Genomic DNA, 18,538 nt, shown 5'->3' on the forward strand with positions numbered 1-18,538 from the left:
TTTTTTTTCTTCTTCACTTTTTGCAATTACTGGTACTGTGGCCTTCTTTCAATCCTTTATTTGTGTGAAATGTATAGCTTGTCTTGATTACATTTGTTCATGTTTTTTCATTGTGATGACAACCTTGCAAGATATACAGAAGGTGTTAGGGTCAAGTCAAGTTAGGGTGAGGAGGATGCATCAAAATGAAAACTCTAGGCCAAAACTGAAACTCAAAAAGGAAGAAACCCAGGCCAAAAGAAATGATAATACCTGAAACCTAAAATAATTTTCTGCATTTTACCTAATATGTGTGAACTCCCTGGTTCCTCCTGCAGTGATGTCTGCTAACATAAGTATCATTTTTGCAATCTTTGCAATTAGCTGGAGCAAGACATTGGTTATCAGAGTTTTTTAAAAAAATAATCCATGGATATTTAAATTAGATTTTAAAAAGAGGAATTGAGATTAATTCCGAAGAGCAAATGAAAACACTCGTGGTCAGAGACTTTGGAGAGACGACATACATACACAATTTTGTGCCCACCATCAATTTTTGCTTTCACACACTTTTTTTTGTCTACCATACCATGGAGGCATCGAGTTTTATTAATAGAGCCCTTAACTTGCCTGTGTATGAGTGTGTGTATATTTAGCTTCATGGGGTCTGGGTCCCCAGTCAAGTCTGATTTCTCAGTGTGGGAAGAACACTGAACCTTGTCTCTAGTCTTCGCTCTGGTACATTATGTGTGGCCATTTACTCTCATGTTTGTGTATTTTTGCTTTTTTTCCAACTCATCTTATTGATTCTATGTATTTGTTTTTCTCAGGAACTGGTGAGCAGGACGTCTCTGGAAACTCAGAAGTTAGATCTGATGGATGAGGTCTCCTACCTGAAACTGCAGTTGGTTAGCATTGAGGAAACGCAGAACACACATCCGCAAGATCCCATGGACACAAACCAGAACAAAGCAGAGGTAGGCAAAGTTCTGCTATATGTATGAATGCGTGTGTGTGTGTGTGCGTGCGTGCCTGCTTTTTTAACTTTAATCATTATGTACTTTTAAATATACCAACATAGTAATAAGGAGGCTAAACATAGTGTTTGGTCGAGATTATGGCATTATATGGTCGTCATAACATTTAGATCCTGCTTGAAGGGAGCTTGAGTTCCAACGTAATGGTCTATCCTGTCTATTTGTAAACAAATATGTAATATTTCTGTTTTTTGTTTTACCTTTGAGGGAATAGGAATCCTGTATTGCTTGTAAGAATCCGCTTTTTTATTCATTTTGATTGGCCGAAAATTTTCTGCATCTTACAAGAAGCTTTGATGGGGTTGTGATATATTTGAATGCTTGACACAAATCTCATGTTTGCTTGATGTTGGACGGATAAAGTTCCTCCAGGTGCTTATTAGTAATAAAGTGAAAAAGCAGTGGATATGCAAATCTCTACTTTGCAAGTTAATTTGCTACGTGCGCTCCCAAATTTTCTTCCAGTGCCATTAAAATTTTCAGTTACTGGCCACGGTGCTCTGAGTAAATAGTCTGGACTGACTGGAGCCCCTCAGTTTCTCTGCTACTGTAATAATGCCCATTTATTTAGTTAGTGGTAAGTGTAACACACAAACGCTGACTAAAATATGCCTTAACCAATATTGTTACGCTGTTTTGCTTGTCTTGTGTGGCATTCACTGCTCTTCCAATCTGCCACAAAGCCTCATTTGTAGTGAGGACGTGTGTGAATGTCACATGGCATCCAGAGGCATTGCCAGGGGATTTTAGCCAGCAAATTTGCACTGCTGACTACATTAGTCACCAAATGATGACGTTGTGAATGATGTGTGGAGGGTGGAGTATTATTAAACATAACTGGAATGTGTGCACGTATTAATATTTCGAGCGTAAACGTCACTTTGGCCCATATCTGCTTGTTCACTCAGCTGCAGAAAGTGTTGTTCAGTGTACACACTTACAAGGGAACAACAAACAAATACTAACAGTGATTACAACCAAAATGCACCGAGCAGTACTTTCACTGTGCATTTTCTATTTCTGGCCAAATTTATATTATGTTGAATTAATCTCGCCATTTTCTATTAGACTATTAACCTAATGGCCACTTTTACTAAAAGGCTTAACCTTATGCTATTCTTTAATTGAGCTTATTGGATACATACTGTACGTTTAGAACATAAGTTCACGTTCACATGCGCACATACAAATTTTGCAGAGGTCCTCAAATGAGCACCAGAGGTTGTTTGGTGCTCATTTTTTCCCCCGATCCAGCAATCTCATTTTCCACTTTGTGTGTGCGTGCTGAATGTAACATACTTCGTACCTCTAGTTCTTGAAAATTTCATTTGTAATTATGATTTCTCAGCTTTTTCCCCAGGAACTGTCCCAGTCTAGCAATCAAAGAGCAACAACAAACTATCACCATAATCAATCACTAGAAAAATGCTAAATAATTGTTGGTTTTTCACTTCAAGAAACTTCAGTTGCACAGTAAATTTGACAAATTTTATAAAACATTGTCACAGTACTTGTTTTCACGTCTTTGGGATTGTTTTTCTCTTTGACAGTAGGCAGGTCAGCCATATTTCCACGGGTTGCGAGGGAAGCAAAAAAGTCCTAGATTCACATTTTATGACCTCGCAACTGACTGCTTCATTTGTATTTTTCTTTATTTCAACAATTTCCTGCTCTACCACCACCCTTGACTTGCCTGCCATGGTTCATTGGCTCCTTCCTCCCAGTGCGTGGTAAATCTCATTAGTGAGCTCCAGGAGCAGATGTGCAGGTTTCAAGAGGAAATCAGCACTCGCATTCAGGAGAAGCGGGCCCTCGAAGATGGTGACACCCAGCGTGGAGAGCCACGTGCTGACCAAGCCCAGGGTCACAGCCCTGTGGTCGGGCTGAGCGGCACGAACCTGAGCCTGTGTGGTCTCAGTACTTGGAAGCACAACGGAGCACTGACTACAAATGTAGGGAGACTTCATGGATGACTGTGTCTTACCCGCTACTGCCACCCCCCCCCACACACACAAATCTTCGCCTCTCCCCCTTTAACCAGTCCAAACCGCACCTGGTATAGAACATTTTCCAGAAAAACTAACAATTGTTGCCATGTCTGTCGTGTTCATTTCTTTGGGGTGTTCTTGCAGAAATGGAGACTTATGGTTTTCCTCATGCTTCCATTCTTTGAGGTGATAGCAAATAGCCATAGCAACTCCAAACAGTATTACTTACCATTTATTAACTGTTGCAATTGTGTTCCAGGTCACAGCACCATATAAAATATAGCATTTCTCTTAAAGCAACCGTGTGGCTTGACAGTATCTTAATATGTTGTATGTATCACTTGCATGACAGAATTTTTGAACTAACCGGGTTTGTAGGAAAGTACTTATCCAATAAATGAAAATATTTTGATATAGAAACAGAATGATTAACTTGTAAATTAGACATTGCCATTGGTGTATAAACAGAATGATTAACTTATATTGGTGTATAAGATGTGCAGCCTCTTCATGCTCATATATATGATCACTTTGAAGGGTTCTAATTTCCAACTCTTTTTGATAACCGCACGTGCTGGTGGGTCTTTATGGGAGATCCTGGTTTTCGCATTAACCACTGTTTCTGACTGGGGAGACCTTTACAACTGCAATGAGTGTTAACCTGCTCTTTTAATTCCCTTCCATCTTAGCATGTGCACAGTTTGGCAACAGAATTACCCATTTGTACACCCCCACCCCCTCCGTCACAATCATTTTATTGGTGAGTCATTTTGGGTTTAATTAAACCTGTTTTTCCCGTAGGATTTTTTGCAAGAAGTGAAGAAACTCAAGAATAAAGTGGAGGAGTTGGAGGAAGAGAAGGGACAGTATGAGAGGCAACTTCGAGTCACCAAGGTACATTACAGTCCATGCATGATGCACAATTGATCAGGACTGTAACGGTATACGAAACTACATTAAAGGGGAAGTCAATTCAAAAAATGTCTTTACAATAAGTTCTCTGCATCTCCACAAGTCTAAACGTAGTATTCTGTTTATTATTGCATTTGTGAAATATGAATTGGGCAGAAAAAAACACCCATTTTTATCCATCTCAGGGGACGGCCATTTTATCATGTACTGCCATTTCTTAATTGAAAATGACATAGCAGTGCCTAAGTGCTCAGGTAACATCATCACAGGCTGTGTTGGGGAAGTTTGTTTTCTACACAAAGTTCAGTTCACAAATTTTAAAATCAACTTGTTCAATTCATAGTTCTGTTCACCTTTTCTGATTGAGAGAACGTAACTCATGGGAAAATAACAGTGTAGTCAATCATTTTGGCAGTGACTAAAATGTGTTTGCTGCTCGAGTTGATTTCAAATTGCATCTGTCATCTGTTGTAACAAGCTCTTAGAATGAATTTTCTGAATTCACCATAAAAGAAGGCTTTCTGAAGATTCCTGAAGAAGGGTCAGCAATGTAAATAGTTTTTTAAAAATACCATTTATTTTTTCGGTTTTTATTCTTGTTTTTCAGCGTCTGGTACAAACAGAGCGTTAAAATAACTAAATCTATAAAAATCCTAAAGCAGTCATGTTAAAGAGCGTTAACTGCATGTGCAATTAGCTCTCTTCCGCCTAACAATTTTCTGAGTGCCGTTGCATCCTCTGTGCTCACATTGCTTCCTTCTCCCCCTCCTTTTTCCTGTACTATCTGCTGTCTTCTCTATAAACCCCTCCATGTGGCCTGCTGTCTCCTTTTCTGCTCCACTGTTCTCTACATTTTGCAATCTCCTCCATCATTACTCTCTTCCTGTGTGTGTGTGTCTGTCTATTCTTTCTCTCCCCTCTAGCTCTCTATCTCTTACTCACTCCATGTGTGTTACCAGTCGCTCATGACTCAGCTCTCCAGTCTCAAGCTGACTGTGGGGCACACACAGCTGGAGAAGCAACAGTGGGAAGAGCGATGGCGCAGCGCACAGGTGCCGCCTCTTACTTTTCCTGGCTCCTGCTTTTCTGGCTCTTTTTCGGTGTTCCCTTTTCAACCTTCCTTTTTTAGCACAGTCGCTGCTCTTGTATGCGCTTTTCCACCTCTTTCTAACCTTGGCAAGGATTTGAAATGCTGGTTTATCACTTTACAACACAAACCCTTGATTGCTGTTTCTTTATCCAGACATGATATTTTTTAAGTGGAACTTGTACAAAATTAGAGAACCACGAATTTCGTTATTCATGTTACGCAAGCATTTTCACATGATTGCCACGGGACAGGGACTTTCTCAGAAAAAGACAATGTGGGTTCACAGACAATCAAAACAGTCTCTCCCCCTCCCCAGCAGTTTGTCTGGCTGCCTGCACGGAGCAAATGATGACGTTTAGGTCAGATGTATTGCCACCTGGCTGTTCAGACTGTGGTCGCATTCCAAAAAATCCCAAACAGACCATATATCAGAGTGGCCCAAGTGAGATTTAAAAAAAAAAAAATTCGTAATTGAGACTGTGTTTTAAAAATCATATTCAGGTTGCATAGGGGCAAAAAAGTTGATCTGCAGCGTGAATGGAGCCTAATAGCAGTGACATAACATGAATGACAGCCAAGCATTGTCAACCAAAAAATTTTGTCATTGAGCTTGAAAAACTTATTGAACATTGCTACTGAACTAACAAAAAAATATATACATATTCTGCAACTTACCCTGGAGTCCTTAGGAACTGTTGATACTTGGGCTCATCCTCTTAGCCTCTTTTACCTTTCCTGAAACGAATATCCAAGATTAAATTGAATTACAGAAAAGAAAGCGCTGTTCATCAACAAACTTCAAGCAATGAACTTCAAATGAATGATCCATCCATTTGTTGTGGACAGTGTATGGAATAATATGAGGAGGTACATTTACATGGTTTCACAGTCATAATGTCCCTCCAAGGCGAAGCGCAACTACAATTTTGCCTCGTGCTAAAATTATGTTGACACGCCTAAAACTAGTATTCCACTTTTTACTTGTGCCCTTCTGTGGAATCGTTTTTTTTTTTTAAGGTTTGTTGATTGGGTCATTATCCTTTTTGGAGGACCCATGACCTCTGGCAGCCATGGCAGCAAAGCCTGTTTCTTTAATTTGTATACATGGACTAATTTTGCTGATCATTGCGGGGTTTTCTTTCTGTAATGGAAGCATGCTAAAAATTGTGCTCAAAGATGCGGAAGACTGATTTTCTTTCTGCTCATCTGCTTCCACAGGCTGAAATTTCAGACCTGCAGCAGCTCCTTGCCTCCAAAGATGCTGAGATTGAATGCCTACACACCCAACTTCTGGCCAGAGGCAGCACAGCCAATGACAACGCAGAGAGAGGTACATGCTGATGTCAGCCTGACTGTCACATCGAATCTACACTTCAGGGAGAATATTGTAAATGTGTGTGAGTGTGTGTATGCACGTCTGTCAACTTGAATTACTTGTGTTTCAACTAACTGAACAACTCTTAACTTATCCGTCCTTTGCCGTGTTTTTGGCTTTTTCTTGATTTGATGCTGCCCTCTGCTGTAGAGGAGGTGTACATCAAACATCTGATAAACAAATGTAAGACAAGACCGCCCTTTTGTCGTTGATCTCGTTCCCATTCAGCTCATGTCTGTTGGACCGGCACAATTTCTGTGTTTCCTGTTGTTGAGTCTGAATGTTAATCTTCCCCACTAAGTTGTTTTACTATGACTATACTTCCCACAACTTGAGTCTCAATTCCACTACTTTGTAAACTCATGGCAATTACCAACTTAAGGTGCATAAAAGTATGATATTTGATTATTACAGTTACATCAGTTTAAGATTAGGCCACAGCAAAATTTCTTGTCAGTCATGTGCCTAATCAATGAATCAAAAGATAAACACAAATGTAGCCTCTTTGATTGCAAAAAGATCATGCTCAGTCTTTAAAGAAACAGTTGAATATGTTTGTTGTCATGGTTGTAATTTCCATTCTGATAATACATAACTGCATCATACTGAGAGATGTGTCTATTTTTTTTGCTAAACTCAGTTACATTGGAGAGTAAAAAATAATCGGAACAGCTCTCTGTATGATGTGGTACAGTTTTACACCCCTGCAAACTACCAACACAATAATGAACATCCTTCTGACAACATGATATACATTTTTAAAGGTATAATACTCGGTACAGATTTTGTGTTGGGTGTCGTTTTATTGTGGAAGTGGTCGTACTGCTGTGCATGTTAATCTGCAAGTCACTGTTTGGCTTTACAGGTTAATTGGACGATTAATTTATTCACTGCCATTGATGGCTATAAACATCAGATATCCATTTTAACTGGGCTGGCAGTGAATGAAGGCAGTTATCTTCGGCCTCTACGTGACATCATAGAACATAGTAGCTGCCTTGCATTTTTTATTTTATTTTTTAAGTACGCGAACATCGTGAAATTAATTTCACAGTTCGTTTTTGTCTCCAATGGCAGGTGGTTGCGCTTCCCGTCAGCATGCATTTGTTTTGTTGGCTGCGTCATATTAGCATGGTTGTCATATCTCTCACAAACATCATCCAGTCAGACACTCATCAGATGTTTTAATGAACTTGACATGAGCTTGGATTTATGAAATTCACTTGCGTGGCTCATGTTTTCAGATCAGGAATACCAGAGGCTGAAGGTGGGGATGGAGTCTCTTTTAGCTTCAAACGATGAAAAGGTAATAAAATACATTTGTACGATTTGAGAGATGAATGATCTCTGACATAATTTGAGAATTCAAGCTCCCTACCCGGTTTGCATCTACAGACGCGCCGTATAGAGGAGCTGACAAATCTGGTTGGCCAGTATCGAAAGATTAATGAGCTCATGGCACTCACACATGGTAAGAATATCACTACAGTTTGTGCTTTACTGAGTAAAATCTAGTTCACGTTCACATGTAACAGTGTTCTTTTCTCTTCTTTTTATTCATTTTTTTTCTACCATCCAGGAAGCAGTGAAGAGGAGCTGAGTGGCAGTTTAAAAGTCAGAGCCATTGCACACAAAGCCCATTGTGATATCTACAGGTCAGAGGTAAGGCCACAAAGCATCCAAAATAACCTCTAAACATTTCAAACAAACAATTTCTCCTTCTCTATACAATCGCACTATTTTTCAGGGGGAAACCATTTTTATTTAAGAGGGCATGGTTGCTCAGACGGAATTACGTTCACCTTGAGTCTGCCCGGAAAGACTCCAGTCCCTTATGTGGAATGTAAATTGGATGGACATTTTATGAATGATGACAAATGATTTTGTTTTTCCATAGATGTCATCAAGAGGATCTTCGCCACTTATGTTATCCTCATCACCTTACCAGAGAGACCTAGATTCATGGTATATATACTGCTAACACGTCACATATCCATTGCATTGGTATTTTGCACTACTGTGGATCTCATACATGTTTTGCGTGCCATTTATTTCAGTTTTCAGAACTCTATGGACATATCACTTTCTACTGGCGATGCAACCTTCTTAAATGGATCATGGTGAAGTTTTCACCCCTTTGTCTTTCATTGATTGCATGTACAAAAAAGAAAAGATGATGACGTTGGAATGGTACATAAACATACATAAATATACATAAACTTGTCCTTTTCTGTAGGCATCAGCGCAGGTTGCAGTCAAGCAGTCTTGAGGAATTGCAGAGCAGATCTCTACAAAAGGTTCCCACAATTTGTTCTGATCCTGTTTGACTGCCATTCTGCTGTTATTCTAATTGAACTAATCAATATGAGGCATTGTTAGTGTACTCATAGATGTCCTGCTTTTTAACATGCAAACTTGAATTTGTTCTTTCTGCTTGCATGTGTGTATTTGTGTGGGCGCTAGCCCGTAGAGGTCCTGCCAGATGAAAGTGAATCAGACGTAGGGGGAGAGGTACTGGTCTACTGCATGGCATAACACAATCTAACACGCTGCTTTATAAACAGAATTTATAGTTGTTGATTGCATAACAGTGTTTGGGGAAAAAGAAAAAAAAAAACAGAGACACTCTTCAGTGAACTGAGGAAACTGCCACGTAAGGTCACTTAGGGTTCTCATTTTTTTTCTTGAGCTTCTGTTCCAGGCTGCAATGTTTATTATTATTATTATTATTATTGCTACAGAAATTAAGGTTCAGAGACCTTGCACATGTCCATGTAGGACTTTGTTAGCATTGCCAAATGACTACTGCTGTTGCAAATAAATGTTAAAAAGTGTTCCATATCTTATAGGACGTCCATAAGCTATCTTAACAACTTGAAGCATTAATTACAAAAGCAGTTGATAAGACGTCTGAACCACATTAGTTTCATCGTCAGCCTGATTCGGAATCAGCGCAAAAAAAAAAGAAAAAATCATCTCAAAATGTTTCCTTGCATCCCTGATTAACAAATGTAGTAATATAGATACTTCTGTTCATGAATAAAACCATTACAACCAGAAATTGCACCAACAGGAGGTGCAAAGGCTAGTCAGGTTCTTCCACATCAGACTCATTCAACCAGCATTAAAACTTGCGTTCTACACTGGGGCATTATCCTGTTCCCAGAATGTTGGAAAGAGAATCAATAAATACAATGTAATTAAGAATTCGGCAGAACTAATAGATCTTGCTCATTGCTTGACTGATGAATTAATCACACCCTTTCCTGTGTACTCTAGATGTAACTGTTAAAAACTTACTAACAATTATTTTATGGAATATTTTTCTTACATTTGACAGGCCAAGCGGATAAATTCCCTTTCCATAATGATACAGTGTATGATCTTGTTTATGACGCACATTCGCACACACACACACACACACACACGCACGCAGACACAAGGGGAGAAATCCACATGAAGTAGCTGTCAGAAGTGTTTAACATCATGACTGCCTCCCAGCTCTTTTTTCCTGTTGGCCTTTCTCCTGTTATTTACTCCTAGCCCCAATGACTTGGGTGCAGCGTCCCACATGCACCCTCCTGTTATGCAACAGTACCACATCACGTCATTATCATGATCAAATTGGATGTGTTGTGTGCTGACAAAGGAGAACACTTGACATATTTGCAGTCATCAGAATTAGCATGTTCACTGCACATCGGAAATGAAGCTACATCCACCTTGCTATATCCTTGAAACACTCTTGAGGCTATGGCAGTTCATTTGACAAAATGTTGAGCCTGCCATTTTAAAAGAAACATTTGTCTTTGGCAGAATGCTCTAATGGAGCTGAACAAGTACCAGACGCTGCCAGGGAAGCTGTGTGGAAAAAGTGAGCGAAGGACCAAGATGAACAGTGACAGAGAAAGAGAAGAATATTTATCTCCTGTAAGGCTCTCGCCTGTCTCGAGCCACGACCAGGACTACAATCTGAGTGAGTTTCATCTTCGGTTTCATACAATCTGCTCTTTAGCTGCTTTCAAATTTGGATCATCTACTCGAATATTTTACAACCAATAGTGAGCGGATGCCCAATTCCTATGTATTGACTATATCCGTGTTATTTTGTTGTTGTCTTTCTGTTTTTAACTGTCACTGGATTTGAAGTGACCTATATCCACTACTCTTCTTCTATTTACTGAACACCTTAAACAACTTGCGTGTGCGTCCATACAAAATACAGGTAAATAGTGTCAACAGTGGGCAGCGGCTAAACTAAAGCAAACCATAAATCAATTGGAAATAATAAATCGTGTTTAGGTTTGATTGCAGGTAACATCTGACTGAGCAACTCTGTCACTTAACTGCTGCTTCAACTGCTTTCCACTTGTGCTCTTTCTTATCTTCCTGCCTGCTTTGCTGTTGGACTTTTCTGTTTCCTTGTTTATGGCTACAGTTCGCTTCAGGAGTGCCAGTGCTCCAGTTTTAGGTACTGTATGCTCCACTTGGTAAACCAGAAATTCATCTTCATGAAAAGGAAATCACAAAGACATTTTATCAGCAAATCAGTATCTGTTATTTGTGGAGAATGCATTTACAGTCTTTTGCAATGCCAACACTGTGTCGACCATTACAGAATATATCAGACTCTCCTTCAATAAGGCTGAGCTGGAAGCTAGCAGGAATGCACCATGCTTTAAAAATATATGATTTTTGTTTTAGATTAAGTATCCGAAGTAAACAAACAAGTATGTTACCTGATATGCCCCATGCTCCCTGTGCCTCATACGGCATGATCTATTCTTGAGTGTGGGTTGTGGAATAAAAAGCAACTCAAACGATAGCATTTACACGCAATTTAGTGAGCTAGTAAGATCATGGAAGATACTGGAGTTTATTCTAGCACCTCCCTTGTTATGTTTTAGGCTGTGAAGACGATCAAGCCACCAAATTAAGGACAAACACTGCATGGTGTGGAGTGACCTCATTATTCAAGCTTGTCCTCTACTCATATGAACATGCCTATTGTGGACGAAGCCTTATGCACGGATAATGCCGAATATCTGCTGAATAAATATGAATCACAAACTTTGTGAGTCATTTTTATCAAGTTAGCGGCATTGTACCTGCCTAAGGCTCATTGGTTTGCTTGTTTGTACAATCAACATACTGTATGAGGTCCTTTTGGGTGTGACTAATGCCCGCTCATTTTTTCTTCTCACTTTTTACTAACCTGGCTCAGGATCTCCTGGAAAGTATGATCTTTACTATACTGGTGGGTATTGCGTAATTCATCTGTGCATCACTATTACACAAACATACACGTAAACCTTGCTTTTCATTTCATCGTAAATTAGCAATTGTGTACTTCTGTTGTCATCTATCTGTAGATGGCCAGTGCAAGGAGTCACTCTGCAGATGATAACGTAACACACAGCCTAATTAATGGTCCTCTTTTTTCTTCCTATCCGATAGAATGTTCAGAGCAACTAGAAGGGTGTATATTGTCAGAGCAGTCACCGCTATCCTCTGAAATGAACTCTGGACAGCACTCTCCTATGTCACCCGAAAACAGGAAAAGCCAAAGAGGCATAAAGAAGCTCTGGGGCTTGTAAGTAATCATAGTAAAATGACGGCATTCTCGATAGATTGGATTATTTTCCGTGCTTATTACTTGAACTTTATTGGTCATGCTTTTTGCAGGATTCGTCGGAGTCAATCAGGTAGTCCAGTTCAAACACATGACCCCGATCTTGTCGAGTTCAAGAGGGGAGGCCCTAGAAACACAACTGGACCAAGACAGGCACGTTCAGGGTACATAAGGTACAAGACATTTACTTCTGTTTGAAGATATGCATGCATGGACGCAAACGCACGTGCGCACGCACACTTCTCAATCTGGACTTTTTGTATCGTCAATCATTGCGCTTGCCTTTTACTGCCTTACATATAGTAAAAACTATACATAAAAGAACTCCAACATCATCCACAAAGTCCGTGGTATAAATGATGTACATCACACCTTACTGTATAAAAACTGCAATTGTTCTTCGCTCTGGTTATTGCAATCATATACTATGGAAAAAAAACAAAAAAACACTTAACAGTTGTCAACAGTGGTGCTTCCAGTCCATTGGTGAGTTGTTATGCACATTACAAAGTCATTCTGATCTGGTAAAAAACTAAATGCGATGACCATTGTGTTTTGTGGATTAGCAGTTTCGCAATGATGGATCCAACCATGGATCTACAGTCACAAAAGTGTATTGGTTTGGTTTCTTGCAATGCCAGTTCCTCACTCCTTCACAGGTTTTGTGAGAATTCTCCTGCCTGACTGATGTGCCATGTGGCGTTATAACACTGGGAGGATCACACTAATATATTCATCAACTCTGTAGTCAACATCTTGCACACTGATCAACTTGCACCTTTCGACCTTGAGACTACACTGGAATTACAACTTTTTTATGATTGCTTTTTTCATGTCTTTAATATTTTGAGTGATTCAGCATGCCTGTTTTGACATGTGTTGTGATTTTAACTTGTTGATAAAGTACTGTATCTAGCTATCGGCTCATGTTCTTCAAGTGCCTGTTGGAATTGATTCAATAGCTCCACGATACCCTATCCAAATCAAATCTTGTTTCTCCGATTTGAATTTCAGAGACCTGAAGCTGCATTTTTCTAGGTGGAACACAGAGCAGGTGTGTACATGGCTTGAGGACATTGGACTGGGCCAGTATGCCACCATGGCCCACCAGTGGGTCAGCAGTGGTCAAACTTTATTGTCTGCCACACCGCAAGACCTAGAAAAGGTACACACATGAGGAGTGAGCCAAAATCCTTTTGTTGAGAGATGCCAAAGGCAAAGAGTGTGAAACAAATATTTAGCTTTTTTTTTTTTTTGTCCAGGCTTTGTTTCATCCGTTTTTTATAGAAATCATTCTGTTGAAGCACAATTAAAAACAGTGTGTTTTTCCTTGGTTAATTTTCATCCTGGTTTTATTTAAAACTTATGTCAAATTTATTTTTGGAGCACTGTGGGCTTTTCTTTCATTAGCAGAGCGGTACCAACAATTTTGTGTACGTGTACGCACAGCAACACCAATCGCCAGTCTTCTGAATCATCTGCTCATTTAGCTGTCAGGCTTATCTTCGGCACTGCATGTTAATTGTTTTTAGTTGTACCTGTCTCTTCACTGTTGTTGTTTGTCTGTTCATTTGACATTTAGTAACACCTGCCTCTGAAATTCAGCCTGCCCTTTAGTTCCGCCTTCAACATTGTCATTTCATCTTCCTCACACCTCCCTTCTACTGTCTCTTTTGTCGGGATGGTGTTTTTTTGGGGTTTTTTTTTGCAGGTGCAATTTCATCTCTTAACCATCAAACATAGCTGTGAGGGAAAAATGAATTCTATCTTTTCGTTTCTCTAGGAAATGGGAATGAAAAATCCATTGCACCGGAAGAAACTCCATTTAGCCATCAAGACGTTTAATAGCAAGCAGCACGAGAAGTCTGCCGAGCTGGATTACCTCTGGGTCACTCGTATGTAGAAAACACCAGAAATGTATTTATCTCAATAACAATAATACTTGAAACTTAAATGCAACATGTGTTCCGAAGGCTGGCTAGATGACATTGGCCTTCCTCAGTATAAGGACCAATTTAGTGAAGGAAGAGTGGATGGGCAGATGTTGCAGTACCTTACTGTGGTACGTTCTATAGAAAGTTGAATAGCATAATCAGCATAAGATTAATATAAAATTGTTGTAAAACCACTGATGTTTCCACCTCTCTTTTCAGAACGACTTGTTGGTCCTCAAAGTGACCAGCCAACTGCATCATCTCAGCATCAAGTGTGCCATACATGTTCTACATGTTAACAAGTTCAACCCTAACTGCCTCAAACGCAGGCCCGGCACTGAGGTCAGTAAGAAATATGTACATGCTGGTAAAACAACCAATAATGAATGAGATGACATTTCCATTTTACTCTGCTCCTATTGAGTCCGACTTTTTCAAGGGCCAACTCGGCAGTGCTCAGAAAGCACACTTTTGTCCGTCAAATAACTCATCTTTTTCCTCTCTTTCTTTTTTGATCGATGGAAATCATTTTGGTTCTTCGGCCCCAAAGCCTAGTCGTTAGAATTTTGAATTCCTACAATAATTCCTTAAATACTGACCTCGACTCAAACAGAGACCATAATAATAATAATAATGACTGTTACTATAAATGCTGCAGATCCTAGAATCTGGTCTCTTACATGGACGTGAAAGAACTAGTGAAACCAGAATATTTAGTCTGGATATGCCAGTTCGGGTCCTAATAAAAAAAAAAGGAGCACCTACTAAAGAACTAACAATCTCTCCTATGACTCAGAGTGGCTTACTGGCTGCCACTGTTGCTATAAACAAGTTCACCGTGCGATGTTAAAGACGATTTTAAGTTATTTGCCAATGATGATTTTCTCACCATTCTCATATGCACCCCTCTCTCAACCACCTACCCATCCAGTTACGGGTGGGCTGGAGCTTATTCCAGCAGACTTTAGGCAAGAGGTTGGCTGCATTTATTGTAAACTCACATTCAGACTGATTCACTGAAAGGATGGATGATCTTTGCATGTATGGCACAATATCTAACCACGAGAAGAACTGAGAGATGAGTAAAAAGCGGTAACCATGTGTGTTTATGTGTGTGGTTCAGAACCAGTTTGCTCCCAGCGAGGTGGTTCAGTGGTCCAATCATCGAGTCATGGAGTGGCTGAGATCTGTGGATCTGGCAGAATACGCCCCAAACCTGAGAGGCAGTGGAGTTCACGGAGGACTAATAGTGAGTTTACTCACGCGTTGAATTATGACACAATATTTCACGATTAACTTAAGTGTCTTGTGCCTCTTCTGTAATAGATGTTGGAGCCTCGGTTTAATTCCGACTCGCTGGCCATGCTGCTTAACATCCCTCCTCAGAAAACACTGCTGCGGCGCCACTTGACCACCAATTTCAGCAACCTGGTGGGAGTACAAGCTCAGCAGGAGAAGAAAGAGTACATAGAGGCAGTGAACTACACACCACTCAGCATCACTGCCAAAGTCAAGGTGAGGCAAATACGGCCAGCACTACTGCATTCTACAGCATGGAAGGGGCACGAGGCAAAAATAGTTGTATAAGAGAAAGCAACTCCTAGCTCGTGTTACATGAATGAAAAAGCATGAGTCCTCGTTGCGTCAGCTCAGTTTAAGCTCCACGCATTTCCTGTGTGATAAGAAAGCGAGGTCGGAACTCCTCTGCTACTCCTCACGGCTTCAAGGCTCAGCCGCAATCCCCGTCCGTCACTGTTCCACCGAAGGAAAGAAACAGGCACATACAACTGGAACTCAAGAGTTGTCCCTTACATGATTTTCAACACTCTGTACTTCATCTTTACTGCTGCTTTAAAAAAAACATTCATTTTGATAGAGTACACTATAGGTCATCGGGATGCATTGTGGCTGGTGGCACGTTCTGCCACCAACAGGGACGTATCAGAGTGAAATGTACTGGTCATGCCAATAAATTATTACATGCAGGGAAGTTTACAGAAAAGAAAACTTCGAATGAAAGCATAAATATTGGGCATCATTCACCAACAATTTGATTAAATCTGTTCTAAAAAAAAAAGTTCAAGTAGAATGGCATCTATCTGTTAACTGTTACAACTTTGTGTGAGATGCTTGACTAGCGCGCGCAGATCCGCCGCATTGGATATGCGCTGGTCCGAGGGGGTGCGTCAGCCGGTCAGCACAGGCCAGAGCAGAGCAGAGCCGTGACACGTTTACACTTTAAAATGTTTTAAAAAAGTGTTTCAAAATACAATAAAGTGTATAAAAAAATATATAAAACAAAATGACAAGTCTTTTGTCTTTTTGTTTCAGCCTAAAAAGTTGGGCTTCTCTAACTTGACGCATTTGCGGAAGAAGCGGCCAGATGAATCAACAGACTACGTTTGCCCGGTTGAGTCAGCGGGGTCTCTTAAGAGACATTCAACAGTTAACGGTACCCAGGTGTATCACTACAACAACAACAACAACTTCAGAAGCCTGAGCACCGTTGTGACCAGAGAGCCTGATCAGTCCAGGCACCAGGTAGGGCCAACAATAGACAATGACGCTTGGCATGACATCTCACCTGTGTCAAAAACGTAGGCATTGTCATGATTGTCCATCAGCCAATGACTGCCACTGTTCCTTCCTTTGCTTGCAGCCCTTAATACCTCAGCCCGCATCCCACCCCCATCCCGTGCTCCTCAACCCAGCCCATCAGTATGACCCAGTACCTTGACAAGTGAGGAGATCTTTGTGACGTTCCGATAAAGCTGCCTGGTGACTCTACAATCACAGCTGCCTGTCATGATGGATCTAGTCCCCTTCATGTATTATTGGTCAGGTGCTTAACAAGCCCAACCTTGGCCTCCTTTCCTGGTGACAGTGTAAAGACAGTTTTTCTAACCTATTGTGCACCTACAAGAGATTATTTCATGTGAGTTCACTCGGACACCATCTCCACCTCTTTTCCAGATTGAGTACAATTCTTCCACACGCTTGAAATAAACTTCTCACATTGTTGCTTTAATTCTTACAAAATTGTATTCATTATTTATGGAATGGCAGAGCCAAACATAAAACTGAGTGCTTGTTTTGGAACAGGGAAACTGACTTTGTATAATGTTATTATTTTACAGTAGTTGATGACTTTTTATACTAAACTGATACTTTGAAGAATGCTTTGTGTCATGTAATCAGAAAAAAGATTGAAATATACAAACTGTGTGTGTGTGTGAGTATGCAGAAGGTTATTTACATTTTCTTTTTTAAATTGAATTAATGTAGCTGTAGGCTGCAACATAACACTGGTAATTATTTTTAAAAGTCTGAATGCTTTCAAAATGTCAATTGAAAACATTAAAATCTTTCAACACCTTTGTTTTTATGACTCAGTTTTATGTGAAATAATTTTAGAATGTATTCATATAAACTTTATACTGTGGACACTTGACTCAAAAGTCCATTATTGTTTCCAGCTAATGCCACACTGCAATGTCTCTCATCCTTTATTGAGGCAAGACACATTATTATTTCACATCAGAAAAAAAATAGCACATTACAGCAAAACAATTAACAAAAAGTCATCCAGTGGAAGTCAACTAGTGGTAGAGCATTTCATCATTTTGCTTTTACTTGTGTGTTACTTGGTTGGTGTTGAAGAATTGATAAAATAATTTTTTTTTAATTTATATAATTCACAGGATAATTTCCCATGGCACACCTAACTAAGATCTCTCATGTCATATTTATCTGCCATAGCACACTGGTTGAGAATCACTACCATATTGTACGTACAGACCCCAAAATGCTTGGTTGCTTACCTAACCCACACACTGGGTAAATGTGGGTTTTGAGTAGACTGGGTTAATTTTACCAAATGTTTGGTTAATTTTCATCCATCCATTATCTGTACCGCTTATTTGCACGAGGCTCGCAGTGGTGAGTTAATTTGACTCAGCAAATTGGTTTAAAGACTGGATTTAGTTGGGCTTTTTATACTGAAGTAGAAATAAATGTTATATAAAATTCTTGGGAAATATTGGTGGTGGCAGGATTGATTTTGGGCCCAGGGATTCCAGTTCAAGTCCCGATTTTTGGTAGCCTTAACTTATCAGTGGGGGTAGGTTTTTAAATCCTTACCCAACATACTGAGTCCAATCCTCAACTCAATGCACAAGGTATACTAAATATCCTAAGCATTGCCAAGTCGGGGTCAGAAGCAACCCATCTCTGAATGGTGAACCGTTTTCCGTGGCCTCAACAAACATTTGCCACGGTTTTGCGCCCACCAAAGCTGCATTCCTCTCGGTTGAGTTGGGGCAATTATTTTCTTCTAATATGCAGGATCTGCAACTTTTGTTAATTTAGCATAACACTTTCATTTTGAAACGGGTGATTCGAAAACCTGAGCTTTTCAAAAAGATATTTCCCTCACTAAATAATCCCATTGTATGCCATTGCCACCAGCATGATCCCTTAATCCTCCATCCTCAGCATCATATTGGCTGACCAGGCTGCTGACTTACACACAAACTGAAAAATGAACAGTTTATCATAATTCACCACTCTTTGTGCATTTGTGTGTGTGTTG

General features: G+C 40.0%; 1 protein-coding gene across 11 annotated transcripts in view; it reads left to right on the forward strand.

Moving 5' to 3' along the window:
• ppfibp2b (PPFIA binding protein 2b) overlaps positions 1 to 17,325 on the forward strand; it is a 37,590-nt gene extending 20,265 nt beyond the window's left edge. For 4 of the 11 annotated variants that reach the window (XM_037254477.1, XM_037254478.1, XM_037254487.1 and 1 more), the window contains 25 exons: positions 810 to 956; positions 2,741 to 2,968; positions 3,806 to 3,898; positions 6,225 to 6,336; positions 6,532 to 6,564; positions 7,626 to 7,687; positions 7,777 to 7,852; positions 7,961 to 8,043; positions 8,279 to 8,346; positions 8,439 to 8,501; positions 8,618 to 8,678; positions 8,845 to 8,892; positions 10,198 to 10,357; positions 10,820 to 10,852; positions 11,606 to 11,638; positions 11,839 to 11,974; positions 12,067 to 12,186; positions 13,028 to 13,178; positions 13,797 to 13,908; positions 13,987 to 14,075; positions 14,167 to 14,289; positions 15,071 to 15,196; positions 15,274 to 15,462; positions 16,279 to 16,488; positions 16,607 to 17,325. In XM_037254477.1, the coding sequence (XP_037110372.1) occupies positions 810 to 956; positions 2,741 to 2,968; positions 3,806 to 3,898; positions 6,225 to 6,336; positions 6,532 to 6,564; positions 7,626 to 7,687; positions 7,777 to 7,852; positions 7,961 to 8,043; positions 8,279 to 8,346; positions 8,439 to 8,501; positions 8,618 to 8,678; positions 8,845 to 8,892; positions 10,198 to 10,357; positions 10,820 to 10,852; positions 11,606 to 11,638; positions 11,839 to 11,974; positions 12,067 to 12,186; positions 13,028 to 13,178; positions 13,797 to 13,908; positions 13,987 to 14,075; positions 14,167 to 14,289; positions 15,071 to 15,196; positions 15,274 to 15,462; positions 16,279 to 16,488; positions 16,607 to 16,684 (2,634 nt within the window). In that variant the 3' untranslated portion in view covers positions 16,685 to 17,325. The remainder of the gene's footprint in view (positions 1 to 809; positions 957 to 2,740; positions 2,969 to 3,805; positions 3,899 to 6,224; positions 6,337 to 6,531; positions 6,565 to 7,625; positions 7,688 to 7,776; positions 7,853 to 7,960; positions 8,044 to 8,278; positions 8,347 to 8,438; positions 8,502 to 8,617; positions 8,679 to 8,844; positions 8,893 to 10,197; positions 10,358 to 10,819; positions 10,853 to 11,605; positions 11,639 to 11,838; positions 11,975 to 12,066; positions 12,187 to 13,027; positions 13,179 to 13,796; positions 13,909 to 13,986; positions 14,076 to 14,166; positions 14,290 to 15,070; positions 15,197 to 15,273; positions 15,463 to 16,278; positions 16,489 to 16,606) is intronic. The other 7 variants (XM_037254483.1, XM_037254488.1, XM_037254480.1 and 4 more) reach the window with 6 other exon arrangements.
• Positions 17,326 to 18,538: the final 1,213 nt, after the last annotated feature.

This window comes from Syngnathus acus, chromosome 6 (genome assembly GCF_901709675.1).
Source record: "Syngnathus acus chromosome 6, fSynAcu1.2, whole genome shotgun sequence".
Taxonomy (NCBI): domain Eukaryota; kingdom Metazoa; phylum Chordata; class Actinopteri; order Syngnathiformes; family Syngnathidae; genus Syngnathus; species Syngnathus acus.